Below are 15,315 nucleotides of genomic sequence, written 5' to 3'. Positions count from 1 at the left end.
CTGTACTTCAAAGAGGCCAGGAGGAGGGCATCAGTGTCTACAGTGTTTAATAAATAAATGAATAAAAATAATGTCCTTTATGACTGAATATTCAATATATGTTTGCCTTTTTTAAAAAAAAACACCTGGGTGCACACCCTAATGAAATGTGCTATGATAGAGAGTTTTCTTATCTTACCTAATCTGTCACAGTGTTTTGGATAATGGAAAGCAGAGATGTGGGTTATATGTACACAAGTGAAGTTGCGTTACTGTGCAGCTAACACGGCTTTTCCCCCATCTGCACCACTGTATTCCAGAACTCTCCACTCCACAAGGGCTGCAATTTAAAGCAATCACAGAGACCACCGTAGAGATGCAATGGGAGCCCTTCTCCTTCTTGTTTGATGGCTGGGAGATCAGCTTCATCCCCAAGGTGAGAGCATCATTCAGAACTATCCTTCCGTCAGGAGCACCTTCCCACCAACCAGCTGGGGTCCAAGGGAGGCAGGCAAAAGTGCTTCAGTTGTGTTGTGGGAGAGCTTCCTGGGCCAATGGCAATGTTCTTCGGATCTACTGGAATAGGAGAGGTCAGAGGACAGCAAGCAGGTGGAAGAAGTTGCCATGCTAAAAGCTGGCTGCCCTCTGCTTGCAGTACACTGTGATGGGGCTCTGCTGAGTCGCTGGTCCTATGTTGCTGCTGCGAGTAGACTACATGGCCTTTTGGTCCTGCCCGTCTCTAGGAGTCTACTATTATGAAGGCCAATGTAGACTGAGGACTACTCAAGGTCCCCAATTCAAGGGGCTATAAAATCTTAACCAGTTTGGGTCCGCAATACCTCCCAGTACGAACCTACCGTACTCTAACGGTCAACATCTGAAGCCCTCCTCCAAGGGAGGCTCGGAGGGTTGGAACAAAGGAGAAGGGCTTCTTGGTGATAGCGCCCTGATTGTGGAAACCATCCTGGACTTGTGAGGAAGGGTATAAAATAAAATAATAAATTCTATCTGCTTCCTAACATTTTTATCCAACTTTGATGAACAGATTTTGCAGTTTTTAGGAACACCATGCAAACCTGTTTCATCAGAAGAAATAGTGGGACAGGGGGGAAATGATTTGTGTGTGCATAGTGCAGAGAATGCCGGATCACGCAGTTACTTTTAAACTATTGCATAAGTATGAATTTGGTTTCCTTAATTCTAATCTGGGATATGGAACTCTCTCTTGGCTGGTTCAGATGACCAAATTCGCCACACAACAGTCATTGTCACCATGCAATAACTTAATTGTGTGTAACTGCCATGATCACATTATCACAGGTGCGCTCTCGTGGAAAGCTTAGGCAGTGATAGCCCAAATGGCAAATTCCGTGTTAGGAATGATTAAGAAAGTCTTTGGAAATAAAACTGCCAGTATCATAATGTCTTGATATAAATCTACGATCCAGTCCTGTTTGGAATACTGTTTGCCCTTTCTCAAAAGAGTGTTTTTCCACAGGCGGGTGCTGCAATAGTATTTTAAATGTGGGGAAAAATCACCACAGATTAGGTCGGTCTGGGGGGTGGGAGTGGACATGAGGACACCACGGAAAATATTGGAATAAAACAGGTTGGCACTAACATCATCTGGATTCTTTATAAAAAGAGAGTGAACAAAGGATGCCATTTCCAGACTAAATGGATAGTGAAGGAACAGCCCTCATTGTATTGTGTATTTATTCACCCCCAATAGCAGTAGCCAGTGATGTGGAACAGGGAAATGTGGTGATGAGAAAACACGTGTTTCCCTTACTGCACCTCACAGGAAGAGAAGGTGCAACAGTCCAGAACTGCTGGTTTTGGCTCTCGCCCATGTTCTCCACTACCTCTAGTTCCACCTGTAGACTCAAAAATGTGTTCAATGAAAATGTTCCTTAGAAAAGCCATCAGTTATTAAACACTATGGCCACAGCTAGACCTAAGGTTTATCTTGGGATCATCCAGGGTTCGCCCCTGCCTGAGCACTGGATCCCCTGTGTGTCACCTAGATGAACAGGTTTGACCCCTGGACGATCCAGGGATAAACCTTAGGTCTAGCTATGGCCTATGTGTGTTTGTGATAAGGAAACACAGATTGAGGACCTATGTCCATTCAGACGAACTGTGCAGAACTCTTGGTTAACGGAGGTTCGATCAAGAATGAACAGCCTAGAGATGTGAAAATCTGTAACAGTAGAACCAGCAGACAAAATCAATAGAAAAACAAAAGCAGATGAGGGGGTATTGATGAGGACAGCTTGAGTTTCACAGTCATTTTTAAAAGACCAGAGGGACATTTTTGTAATTTTGCAAGCTCTTGCTTGCTTGGTCACTCTCACATGCTGTCTCTCCCTCTCTCCCTCACAAACATGCACACACACAATTCTCTTATAAGCAGAAGCACTTCTTCTTTTTCTTCTTCTTCTTCTTCTTCTTCTTCTTCTTCTTCTTCTTCTTCTTCTTCTTCTTCTTCTTCTTCCATCTGTAAACCCAAAGATAATGTTCTATTCAAAATCAGGTTAAACTCTTGCTAGATAGCAAGAATTTATTCTAGCCTAAAGAGGAAATTGTAATGCAAATGTTACTTGAGGATTCAGTGAATAAGTGAAATGCCTGCCAGTTCACAAAAACAATTCTGCCAGCCAGGAAAAGGTTGCTTCTCTTTTATATTTAGAGGGAATGGGTGAACAGAGAGGTTGGCAGCCTGAGCCTGAGGGCAGCTTTGGACTAGAGTCCAAAGCTGACCAGAAACAGATTGCCCTGTGTTCCTCTTCGGCCTTTAACAGCAGTTTGATCTGCAGGAATTAGCAGTTGAAGCCTTTCACAGCTTGGAGATTAACATTTTCTTCATTAATCTTGGCACAGCAAGCTGGTGTTAAAAATGCAGCTAGAGGAGATGGTTGAAAAGTTGGCAACTCTATTTTGAATATTTTGGGAAAGCAGCAAGTCCAAAAGTGAGCCCCTAATACTGATGTGCCTGCTTTTTTTTCCCCTCTCTCTTCCATGTAATGTTCGTGTCCTAGGCCTAATCTACACCAAGCAGGATATTCCACTATGAAAGCGGTATATAAAAGGCAGGAGCCACACTGCTGCTTTATAGAGGTATTGAAGTGCAATGACCACTGTTGGGGCCCATTGACACAGACCATATACCACTTTCATAGTGAAATATCCTGCTTGGTGTAGATTAGGCCCCACAGGGAGATGTATGGGTTTGATGTGGGTACAGTGCTTATACATGTTGAAAGGAAAGGAACCTCTCCTGCAAGCACTTTGAGTCATTGCTGACTCCTAGAGGGACGCCTGCTTTCGCTGACGTTTTCTTGGCAGACTTTGTAGTGCGGTGGTTGCCCTTGCCTTCCCCAGTCGCGGTTTCCTTTCCCCCAGCTAGCTGGGTACTCATTTTACCGACCTCGGAAGGATGGAAGGCTGAGTCAACCTGAGCCGGCTGCCTGAGAACCAGCTTCCGCTGGGATCGAACTCAGGCCGTGGGGAGAGTTTCGGCTGCAGTAACTGCCACTTACCACTCTGCGCCACACGAGGCTCTTGTGATACGTGTTATCACAGCGGAAATGTGCAACATCAGACAGTACTCCGAAACTGCACATAAGCAGAGTTGCCTGGGGCTCTGCTCACATCCACTGTTTTCTTCCCAGCACGAGAGAGGGTCAAAGTTCCTGACCTTGATTGTCCTTTGATCTTTGAGCTATCTGGCGAGGCACAGGCTCCTAAGGTCTGTTCTGTGGCTGTTTGGAGCAGGGCGTTTAACATGGTGCACCTGCTATGTGGAATGATCTTCCCCCGGAGATTAGGCATATACTGATAGTTCTTACGTTTAAAAGTGCAAGGAGTGGTAGTTTTAGCCTACCATGCATTTTATTTTTATGAATACGTAGATATGGTTTATTGCTTCCATGTATTAATTTTATATTTTTATGTTGTAATTAGTGCACACTGCTTTGAAATCTGTACACAGTTTATAAATTTTCATAAGTAAGTAAATAACTGCCCTGATAAATTTTCAGGGCTAGCCCTTGCACAAGTACAGTCCACACAGTGCCACTGTGTGGGGAACGTACTCAGAACTGGAGCCACTGGGATGCAAAAGGTCTAACCTGCCACTTCACCTTGCAGGCTGCAGCTCCTCCTTGCAAGCATATCTGCTAGAAACTGGGGACGGCTGGAGCGCTTCCCCTCAGGACTGATCCTCTTTCGAGGGGGGTTGTGATCAACTGATAGTGCAACCTTCTCCTACCCGATGTCCTCCAGATATATTGGGCTAGTATTCCCATCATCCCCAACCAGCAGGGTCATTGGGGATTGTGAGAGTTGTAGTCTAACATATCTAGAGGGCATCAGGTCGGGGAAGCCTGATGAAGTTGCTAATAGAGTGATGGACTTAGATCAGGAAGGCCCAAGTTCCAAGGCTTGCTCAGCTCTGAAGCGCCCTGTGTGACCTTGGGCCCGGCACTCACTGCCTCACCTGCCTAACAGTAAGAAGCTGAGGGGCAAAACACACTCCATCCTGTACTCCTTGGGGAAAGGTCAGGATAAAAGTAGAAACTAAATCTGAAAAAGAAGCCACCAAGATTTCATAGATGCAGCTGGGTATTAATTAAAAAGGGGGTGACCTCACCCCACCCTAAAAGCCTATTCCCTCCCATACAGACTTACCCATAGCCACTAAAGTGTGGTCAGGGCCAAAGCAAGACCTCCCATCACTTGTGGTGAGAGGTTGCGCTGCCACCCCCTATTCTGTCCCTGCGCCATCTCAGCTGCGATGACAGTGGCAGCATGTGTTCGTCCCCTCCTCCTCCTCGTCTTCCTCAGGCACACCACAACAGCAGTTGCTGGTTGTTATTGCCACCACTGCCACCATCGCCTCCCTCTGCCCTTCCCTCACCCCCAACAATGGCAGTGGTGACCCACACACACACACACACACACACTTGCCTTCCACCTGCTGCCCAGGGCCACCTCCCTGCCAATGCCTTGCTCTAAGGAAGGACCCTTCTTAGTGGCATTTGGGCCAGGCTCTCTGGAGAGCTACGATGACCGAGACTCTCTCTTCTGAGCAACTGCTGGGTCAATGTGAGGATTGCGGCTAGCACAGCTTTCTAGAGCATCAAGCAGTGTGTGTGTGTGTGTGTGTGTGTGTGTGTGTGTGTGTGTGTGTGCAGGTCTTCAGGGGCAGAATCCACCACCCTTTGGGATCCACCGCCTGAAGTGGAAGCTTCACCCAGCTTAATGGAAGGGCTGGCCCTGGCTGTAGTTAACAGGAATTTACAAAAGGGCCTTCTTGGTTGCAGCACCTAGAATGTGAAACAACACAGTGCCCCCTGGAGATTCCTTTGGTCTGCTCCCTGCCCCACGTTTGTCACTCGCTAAAAGACTGTTACTTAAGCAAGCTCTTTGCTTGTCTGCTGGTTAAACCTTTATTAGCTCTTGGGGTTTTGACTGCTGTATTTGCTTTTTTATCTTATTATATTGGTTTATGGTTTGATTCTTCTTGCTTTATGGTTTTATTATTGATGTTAGCTACCTTGAACATTCCTTCAGAACTGTAGGTGCAGGATAGAAATACTTAATGCATAAATATGCTAACATGGGCTTCATAAGTTAATTAATGCCTAAATATGTTCACACAGACTTGCAGCCTGTGCTTGCATGTTTCGATTAACAGGAGGAAATAGATGTTTGCGGGGCGGGCGGGGAGGTCATCAGGAAAATGGCATGAGAGGAAGGCCATAGCTTCTTCCCAGCACCGCAGACCTGATCTAGATACATCCTCTAACAGCTTAAAGTAGGAAACCTTTTCCCCATTGGGGACTGTTTTCCCTTGGGATTAATGTGGCAGGGCCCACATGCTGCTCTTGGGGAGGCCAAAGCCAGAGCCAAAATTCGGCAGGGTTATCCCTTCTCTCTCTCTCTGTGTCTTGCCAGAGGTTTGAATGCTTTCTATCTCAGTTCACATGATATTATGCTGAGGACCGCACGCCGCCGTAGGGCTGCCTATTGTCTACCATTGCTGTAAGACGGAGATGCATTCACACATCTCTATCATATCATGTAGTTTGGCCCTGAGGATTAAGAAAACTGATTCCTGTTCAACAAGCCGAGTATGTTAAAGAAATTAATTAAAGGTTGAGCTGTGTTGGGACTTATTTGACTTGCATGTGAAAACAGAGCAACCCATCCATGTATAGGAGGGAGAAAGACAATTCAGATTTGACTCACTGATATCGCCGCTTCTTCCAAGCTTTGAACCAGCTTATTTTTATGTCCTCAGGACAACGAAGGGGGTGTCATTGCACAGCTCCCTAGCAGTGTGACAACCTTCAATCAGACAGGGTTGAAACCTGGTGAGGAATACACAGTCAATGTGGTGGCCCTCAAGGAACAAGCCAGGAGCCCGCCCACCTCAGCCAGTGTCTCAACCCGTGAGTAGCCCAAACCTATACTTCTATGCCCATCTGGGTGTTTACAACAGTTTCCCTTCTTGATAGGACTGGAGTGCATTAAGGGCTCTTCGTGATAATAATGGCTAAGTAAAACCTCCATGTTTAGAGGCAGTATACCTCTTCATATCAAATGCTGGGGGGGGGGGCAGCGGAGAAGTGCCGTATTTCTTCGATTGTAAGACGCCATCGATTGTAAGACGCACACTAATTTCAGTACCACCAACAGAAAAAAAAAACCCTAAGACACACCCGCTATTTTAAGACACACCCCATTTTTAGAGATGTTTATATGGGGGGGGGAGTGTGTCTTAGAATCGAAGAAATAGGGTATCAGGACATGGCTATTACCGTCCTCGTTGTGCTCTGCTTGAAGGATGCCCAGAAGTATTTGTCTGGCCGTTGTGGCTAGGTGGACCTTTGGTCTGGTCTCACCAGGCCTCGGTTGTGGGCAGTAGATTAATAGTTAACTAACATTCTAGCGCCTGTTTGTTCATAGCTATGAAGCTGAACAGGTTCTGGCCTTTGCAGGAAAGAGGATTTAGTTCACTCAATGGTGGTCCTAGTAATCACATTAAATGTCTCCATTCATCAAAACCCATCTTTAAGAGAAAGCACTATGCAAACAGCTCTTACAAAGCTTTCTACAAGGGAATGCATCCACAAAGCTGACGATTATAATGCAATGAATGGACTTCGGATGCAAAAGCCAATACGTGTATGCCAGCTACCACATAGTACAAGTAGGCCTTTCTCCTCAAACAAAAGTGTGTGTGCTGAAAAATATGCGATCCTGATACATATCTTAGCCACCCTCTCATCATTTCAGCAAGCAAGTACAGACATTTCTCCCCCCCCCTTCTTTTTTAATTTTTTTTTGTACAGTTGTGTTTGTGAGTTGCTTGCAGGCTGTGGTTTACCAGTGACATCTACAGGCCATGTGAAGCCAAAACACATTTTTAAAGTGCACTTTTAATTGCCTGTTCTGGACTCCATTCCCCGAGTGTTCTGAGGAACACTTTTTCCTGCATTAAAACTAGAGGCGTGCTTCATGCTGACACCTGACAAGGCTTACTGTTGGATTGTGTAAACCCACCCTCAGTGGAACCCACTCCCTATCTTTCTGTGTGGCTTACTTTTCTCGTCCTGCCCCCTGGATTGGAAGGGTGGGTCTGCCGTGTCCAAATACCCTTTTCTGCTGCTTCTTTTTTGGTAGAAAAGCAGCCAGATTACCTGCCCCCCAGTGGAGGCAGATTAGAAGGAGGCACGGCTGGAGCAGTGAATCTTGCAGATATGCAGCAGGCAGCCTCCTCTGTGGACTCCTTTGCAATCCTTAATTACTTGATTAATTTCTGCCATCATGCAGCTGGGAAGTATAGATCTGTGGGATATATCGAACAGACAGTTGGTGCCACTTGCGTCAGCCCTACGCAGACTCAATAAACACGCCCCTAACAATTATATTGACACCCATTAGAATTTATTTATTTATTTATTTATTTATTACATTTCTATACCGCCCAATAGCCGGAGCTCTCTGGGCGGTTCACAAAAATTAAAACCATTCAAAATATAAAACAACAGTATAAAACCATAATATAAAATACAATATAAAAGCTCAACCAGATAAAAACAAAACAGCAGCAATGCAAAATTACAAATTTAAAACCATGTTATTTAAAATTTATAGATTGTTAAAATATTGGGGGAATAAAAAGGTCTTCACCTGGCGTCTAAAAGCATATAATGTAGGTGCCAAGCGAACCTCCTTAGGGAGCTCATTCCACAGCCGGGGTGCCACAGCAGAGAAGGCCCTCCTCCTGGTAGCCACCTGCCTCACCTCCTTTGGCAGGGGCTCACGGAGAAGGACCCCTGAAGATGACCTTAGTGTCCGGGCAGGTACATATGGGAGGAGGCGTTCCTTCAGATAACCTGGCCCCAAGCCGTTTAGGGCTTTAAATGTTAATACCAGCACTTTGAATCAGGCCCGGACCTGGACTGGCAGCCAATGAAGCTGGAAAAGGACTGGCGTAATGTGGTCTCGTCGGCCAGTCCCTGTTAGTAAGCATGCTAACATTAATTCTATATTAATGCTCCCCGAAACCCTTCTTTCTCACCCCCAATGCCCCATTCCTGGTTTCTGCCCTACTCTGCACTTCTGACCACCTTCTGCTTCCATGGAAATCTGACTTCCATATGTACCCATGATTCAAAGTATGCCTAATTTTAGGATCCTCGTCTTACATAAAAACCCTTAGCTTTGAAGTAGGTTACCCTTTTTTCCTGGCAGGATTCTATAAGTCTGAGCTGTTCAGAACTTCCACATTCCCACATTTTAAAGACAAAAATGTAAGTAGTAAGTCTAGTTCATGTGCAAACTTACTTTGAGGGTTCTTATCTTCCCTTGCTCTGCAGTTACATTTCTCTGCTGCTCCTTCGGTTTAGGATACATGGCACAAATCAGCCTTCTGCAGCTAGGTGTCCATCAAGTATTGGACTACAGCTGTGATCACCCCATCCTGCATGGCAATTGGCTGTGGTGGAAGCTGCACTTCAACACATCTGGAGGGCACCAAGTTGGGGAAGGCTGGCGTGTAGATCGGTGGAGGGCAGTATAGATGGTCTTGTTTTAGGACCAGACTTGAGATGTTGCGAAGTGCACCTTTGCATGTAAAATTCGTGCTTTTTCCTTTTCCTTTTTAAATGCAAAGAGCAGCCAGCCCCTCTCCTCTTGCACAGAAAGCTTCTCTGGCTTGTTTTAATTGCCAATCACATTATTTAGAAAAGCTCAATGAAGGGCTTGTATTTACATGGAACTGACCAGAGCACACGCAAATTGCAAAGCAAAAGCCTGTCTAAGGGAGGCAATTAGCCCATACAACGGTAGGCTATTATGCAAATAAATTATACCCTGGGTCTCATATGCATATGCATCACTCATTGACTATTGCATGTATGAATGAGCCATTTTTTATCAAACCCCACAGAGAGAACTTTCAAATACTGGATGTCAAAACACAATGACTTCAGCTTCACCCATTTGAGTTCTGTCAGGTGTTGAGTAATTAAGAGAGACCATGATGTACATAAATGTGTGAATCAACCTAAATGTTGGCATACTTGTCCTTTCCTACATCCTATCCATTCCTTTTTCAAGAGTATAAACATTTAGTGCCTTTTTTTCCAATTGAGAACGTACAGCATGCACAATTAAAAGCAGGTACATTTTTATTTGCCTGTGTACCTATTACATAACTTGATTTAGGCTGTCCTCATACAAAGAAAAAAAAATTCAAACCTGTAGAATAAAAGCTAGAATAATAGACTTCAGATCCCCCAGGCAGAAAATAAGTCTGAGATTAGATGCACAGCAGGAACAGCAGGGTAATACTGGTTTGGTACACAAGTGATTAACAAGCATTTGCATCCTGTTTTCTACAGAAGTACAATCTAGCAAATACTTGGTTTGGATTAAGGATGCTACAGTAATCCAGGGGTTTTGATTTCTGACCCAAACATTGTAGTTTCACTGGTGCGGACAACTTTCCCAAATTCTCCTTATGCCCAGTTCAAACTCATTTACTTTTCATTGGACTGGGTGTGGCTGGGGTTGTACTGGTGGCTGCCTACACACATTCTTGCTAGGCAGCAGAGGAAATGGTACCTGGTTGCAGATACTCTTGTGTAAATTAGTTGGGGATAAAAGATTTAATGTACATCCAAATACACATCCCATTGAAAGCAATAGATTAGGCTAGATGCCATCTGCGTTCTGATGCATTGGTCCACATACTTTTTTTAAAAAAATCGTGTGATTCCTAAAAGTAAAGATATCCAAGGAAGGCACTTTGAAGAATTGGGGTGGGCAGACCTCAGACTTCTGGGATCTACTTTTTTTATTTGGTTTTTTTTTGCTGAAGTCAAGTAGAAAATAGTGTCTCAGGGAAGACACACTCCAATCAGAATTAAAGAACAGACCAAGAATTTGTTTTCACTCCTGGTCACACACACACCCCAGCTTTTTTTATTTTTTAAAAAAGTGGGAACTCCCCGACCCCCACCCCCTTTTTCTTCTTTTTTTTCCTTTTTTTCTTTTTCTTTTTGTGCTCCTGATGAGCAATTGGGTGCTAGGAACACTTGCATATCTACTGCAAATCACGCAGTGATCTATTGGTAAACCCCAATCTACCTTCTGTCCACCCTTGCTGTAAGTTTCCCTGGATATCCAAAAACATAGGACAGGAAAGTAGAAAATGTTGTGGAAGTAAAGGGAAAGATTTCATATTTTCCTGTTATAGATTGCTCCCTTTGATGCTTGGAGTAAAGTTCCATGGAAACATTTCTTCTTCTGTATTTATTTCTCATGTAATTTCTTCCTTTTCTAAAAAAAATGTTTATACATTTACTGTGTTCAGTCATTGATGGGCCAACCCAGATACTGGTGCGAGATGTCTCAGACACAGTGGCCTTTGTTGAATGGACTCCACCTCGGGCGAAAGTGGACTATATTCTGCTGAAGTATGGCCTAGAAAATGGAGAAGGGGGAAAGACCACCTTCCGGCTACAGCCTCCCCTGAGCCAGTACTCCATGCAGGCCCTACGACCTGGCTCACAGTACGAAGTCTCCATCGCTGCTGTTCGTGGTACCAATGAGAGTGATGCTGCAGTCACACACTTTGTAACAGGTAAACCCAAGACAATCAAGGGGAGCACTTCCTACCTGAAACTAAGGTGCATTCATACATAATCACCTTGCCCCTGCCTTCTCCATAATATGAAGACTCCTAACATAGTGAAGGGTCTGTAGCTTGGTGATAGAACATCTGCTTTCAGTCTCTAGCATCTCCACTTAAAAGGGGCCTCCAGGAGAGCTTCTGCCCATTGGGGTAAATAGACCAATAGTCTGGACCGGTAGCATACAGCAGCTTCTCATGTTCTTGCAATGGCAGGCACCAAGTGTGACGCTGTAGGCTTTTCTGCCTACTGCATAACAATCCTTCCACCTTTTATCCTCTCTTCAAAGAGTCACAGTTCATCGCAACATCTGTAAAAAAAAAAGAAGAAATCAATCTATTTGTGAAGTACAAGGTTATTCATATGCGGGGAGATCCCCCTTCCTGGGCAGGTGCCAGACTATTTTGCACCCTAGGCAGGTGCACCGTACTGAAGCCGCCCCCAACCCCCGCCCCCACTCCTGGCTTCAAAGCCAGGATGCTGGGGTTAGGGAGCGGGGCTTCCGGGTGCACCATTCGGCGCCCTCTTTTGCTTGGCGCTCTAGGACGACGCCTGAGCTGCCTCTATGGCAGCGCCGGCCCTGCCCCCTTCCCATTCTTGGAGCAGCTTTAGCTTGGGAGAAAGGAGGGAGAAGAATGCGAAGTGCATTTACTACTGTCATATATGAATATTTAGGGAAATTGAAATAAATCAAAGCCTATAGATAGCTAACAGGTTTAATTTATAGTTCCATAAAGGAGGAGCTGGAAAGCAGATTACAGAGCATTTTTATAGCTTAGATATTGCCTGTCATAAAGATTACAGATGGATACTAGTGCTTTGTGTTATCTCTATGATAATATCTTGCTGACTGCACTTAAGAGTAAGGGGGGTGTGCACTCATTGATTTGCTGAGTCTTTCATTCCATGACTTAATTCTATGAAGTGTCATAATAAAAAAAGAAAGAAACTAAAGAAGCAAAACTATTGCATTGTAAATTTGTCACTCCTGCTTTACACAAGACGAGATGCTCATGTTTTGCCTTCAGTGCTGCCAGTGTGACTTTCCAGTTTGTGGGAAGGGAAAGGAAAGAGACCTCAAAGGTGCACAAAACACCATATATTTCCCAAGACGTTTTGAGTTAAAACTCTTCCTTGAGGTGACTCTGATTCAGTTCTTTCAAGGAAACCCGGATGATCTTATTCTGATTTTCTTGAAATAATTGAATAGGTGTTGACCCTGTGGAAGAGTTTTAACTTGATATGCTTTGGATAATACTGTGGATTAGTTCCAGACTACGTTTGGTGCTTTCTATACCTAAAGGGTGTAGCGGGAGGGAACGGGGTGATCCTGGACTTACCTGCTTCCAGGATTGTCCCCATGTGTCTAAATGGAAGTGCGACGTCCCGGATGGGAAGAGGGATGTCATGTCTGTTGTGGCCGCCATTTTTTTAAAGGAATAGGAGCTGGTGCACACTTCCGCTCCAGCAAAACGTAAGTTTTTTTTAAAAAGCCCTGTCCCTGCTCCCTACCCCACCCCCGATGTCCCTGGACTGCCCCCATCCCGGCTCCTTCCCTCTGCTCACCACCTCTACTTGCAGGGAGGAGGGAAGAAGCTGGGACAGGCATCCACACCTCCCGCAGTTTCAGGACGAGCCCAAGACCATGGGAACAATTGGGTTTTCCCAGGGTTTTTTCATCCCTGGGAAAACTTGTTCCCATCCTCCCCTGCCCCCGGGAGTCCCTGTGCATCATTTGGATGCACAGAGACTCAGCCATGACCAGCCCGGACTATCAGGCTGGTGTAGTAACAGCCTTAGTTGAATGATTGGCGTGCGGGCAACAGGTTCAAAGGGTTCAGCTGTTCACCCTAATCCGCCACCATTTTGTGGTAGCAGGGCCAGTGCTAGCTGTAGGAAAGAGCGACAAATTCCGCTGCTCCCCACCCTGCTGCTCCTCTGGAAGGCTTTTTCCACTGGTGCAGCTACTGCCCACCCCAGCTCGCTCGCTCGCTCTTTCACTCACTCACTCAGCCGCTCCCTGCTCCCAGCTGCTCTGTCTGACCTCTCACAACAGTTGCTGGACAAGATGGGAGCAGCAGCCACACTGGGGCCAGGAAGCAGCACGTGGTGGACATGAGGAAGGGACTGTTTCTGTAAGTAGTAAGATTGCCCAGAGCTCCGGATTGGGGCCCTCCCCCCTTCGGAGCTGCTGCCCTCCTCTCGTCTTCAGCCCTGCAGGTACTGTAATGTTTGGGAGAAGGAGAGAGAGAGAGAAGCTGTCTGTTTATGTGCCTTCTCTCCTCATCGCTGCCCCACCGCCCACCCAAGTCTGGACTCCAGCAAGAGAAAAGAAAGGGGGAAGGGGTGAGACCTTCAATGCCCCCCAGGACCTCCTGGCTAAGGAGGGTTCATTCAGTAGCACCTTTTTCAGAATGCTTGCTAAAACAATTCCTATCTGCCCTTGCTTATTTTAGGGTGTCCAACCCCCTTTTCTCATGCGTTCTTTTGGTAAACGTGGTATGTGTGTATCTTGTGTCACTTTAAAACAGAGCTGCAGCACAATCCTACGTACGTCTGCTCAGAAGTAAGCCCCACTGAGATCAATCAAACTTACTCTGAGGTAAATGTGCATAGGATGCAGCCTGAAAACGAAGAGAGGATGAAAAAAAGACAGGAGAAAAAGAATTGTAGAAATAGAATAGCAAGGTAACTGTTTAAAGACAATAAGTACAGTAAAATTAGTGCTCCTCTACTTCAGTCCCAGTCAAATAATTACAACAGTGCAGTACAGATTACTTGTTAATTAAAAAAATACAGTTTACTTCAGTTTTCGTTTATTTCGTTTGATGAATGAAAAAAAGTCCTTTATTACTGTATATTCAATCAGTGTTTACCTTAAAAAAAAATCCCTGGCCGAACCACCTAATGAAATGTGCTGCGCACACCTATGAGTTGAATACATTCATGGTGACTTAGCTCCCCTTGATTTCTTCACTAACTAAGCGCAGCTAACTTATAGAGCAGTCCTACATGTGCCTTTCAGAGGTAAGTTCCACTGAGTTCATTTGGGCTTACCCTCAGAAAAATGTGCTCAGGATTATAGTCTGGAGGCAACCCGTTGTGTTCTGTGTATCTTTGAGGGGGGGGGGGCTTCCCTTTGGTTCCTGTGTTTGGTTCCCTCTCTTCTTTCCTCTTTAGGCACTACAGCTTGTGCACAGAAGTGTGCGATGCCAGTGACCCCAAACACCATCGACTGAGATCCCAATTAGTGAACTCTGGCTAATTCTACAATGAAAATCCACACGCATTGAAAAACAATGAAATGCATTGGACTTAAATGTGAACTCGCTGCAGGGCTGTCGCTTTTTTGACAGAGCCTGCTTTTGGATGTGAAATCTCTAGTTTCACTGCCTCAGACCCACAGTTCATGCCATGACAGGGGACATAGTTCAATGTTACAGTCTATGCTTTGCAAGCAAAATGACACTCAAGGCACTTAACAGTTATAGATAAAACGGTATTTCCATTTTAAAAGGCTCTGGGATAACTAGGCCGGAAAAAACCTTTGCCTGAGAATCAGGAGAGTCACTGCAAGTCAGAGCAAACGGTACTGCAGACAGCAGCTTCAGACAAAGCACTTCACAGCTTTGAGCAGGACCGGGGAGGCTCAGTGGTCAAACACACGCTTTGCATATAGACCGTCCCGAGTTTCATTCCTAAGTTTTAAAAGATCTCAGGTAACAACGTTGGGAGAGAGAACTCTTTGCCTGAGACCGCAGACAACCACTGCCATGTACAGTAGTAGACAGCCCTGGCTGCAGGATAAGGCAGCTTCATCAGAAGATTGATTTTAACACCATGCTTTGGCATTTTTCATTGTAGCACTGAAATTTGAATCAAATCTGATTCAATTTTAACTCTAACCACTTGGCTCCTCCGCCCTTTGCTTTCATTTTCAGAGCAATTAACCATCCAAACAGCTTATTAGGGAATGTGGCAGATTTGCGATCATCTCAAACCTACATATTATATGTATATACACTGGTTCCGTCACTGAACAATGTTCTCCAAATTCTAATTAGATAAAGACCATGAAGTACTTTGCACATTTTAATGCATTACATAAAAGATAAGGGTTATCATT

General features: G+C 45.1%; 1 protein-coding gene across 1 annotated transcript in view; it reads left to right on the top strand.

The window, feature by feature from the left end:
• The window catches only part of TNR (tenascin R), a 115,001-nt gene that overhangs the window by 32,706 nt on the left and 66,980 nt on the right, over positions 1-15,315 (top strand). Inside the window, exons 4-6 of the mRNA XM_063117062.1 lie at positions 300-415; positions 6,287-6,437; positions 10,871-11,140. Coding sequence (XP_062973132.1) covers positions 300-415; positions 6,287-6,437; positions 10,871-11,140 — 537 coding nt within the window. The remainder of the gene's footprint in view (positions 1-299; positions 416-6,286; positions 6,438-10,870; positions 11,141-15,315) is intronic.

The sequence above is a fragment of the Elgaria multicarinata genome, chromosome 1 (assembly GCF_023053635.1).
Source record: "Elgaria multicarinata webbii isolate HBS135686 ecotype San Diego chromosome 1, rElgMul1.1.pri, whole genome shotgun sequence".
NCBI classification, from domain to species: domain Eukaryota; kingdom Metazoa; phylum Chordata; class Lepidosauria; order Squamata; family Anguidae; genus Elgaria; species Elgaria multicarinata.
The sequence above is the reverse complement of the archived record's forward strand: the minus strand, read 5'-3'. Positions and strand labels throughout refer to the sequence as shown.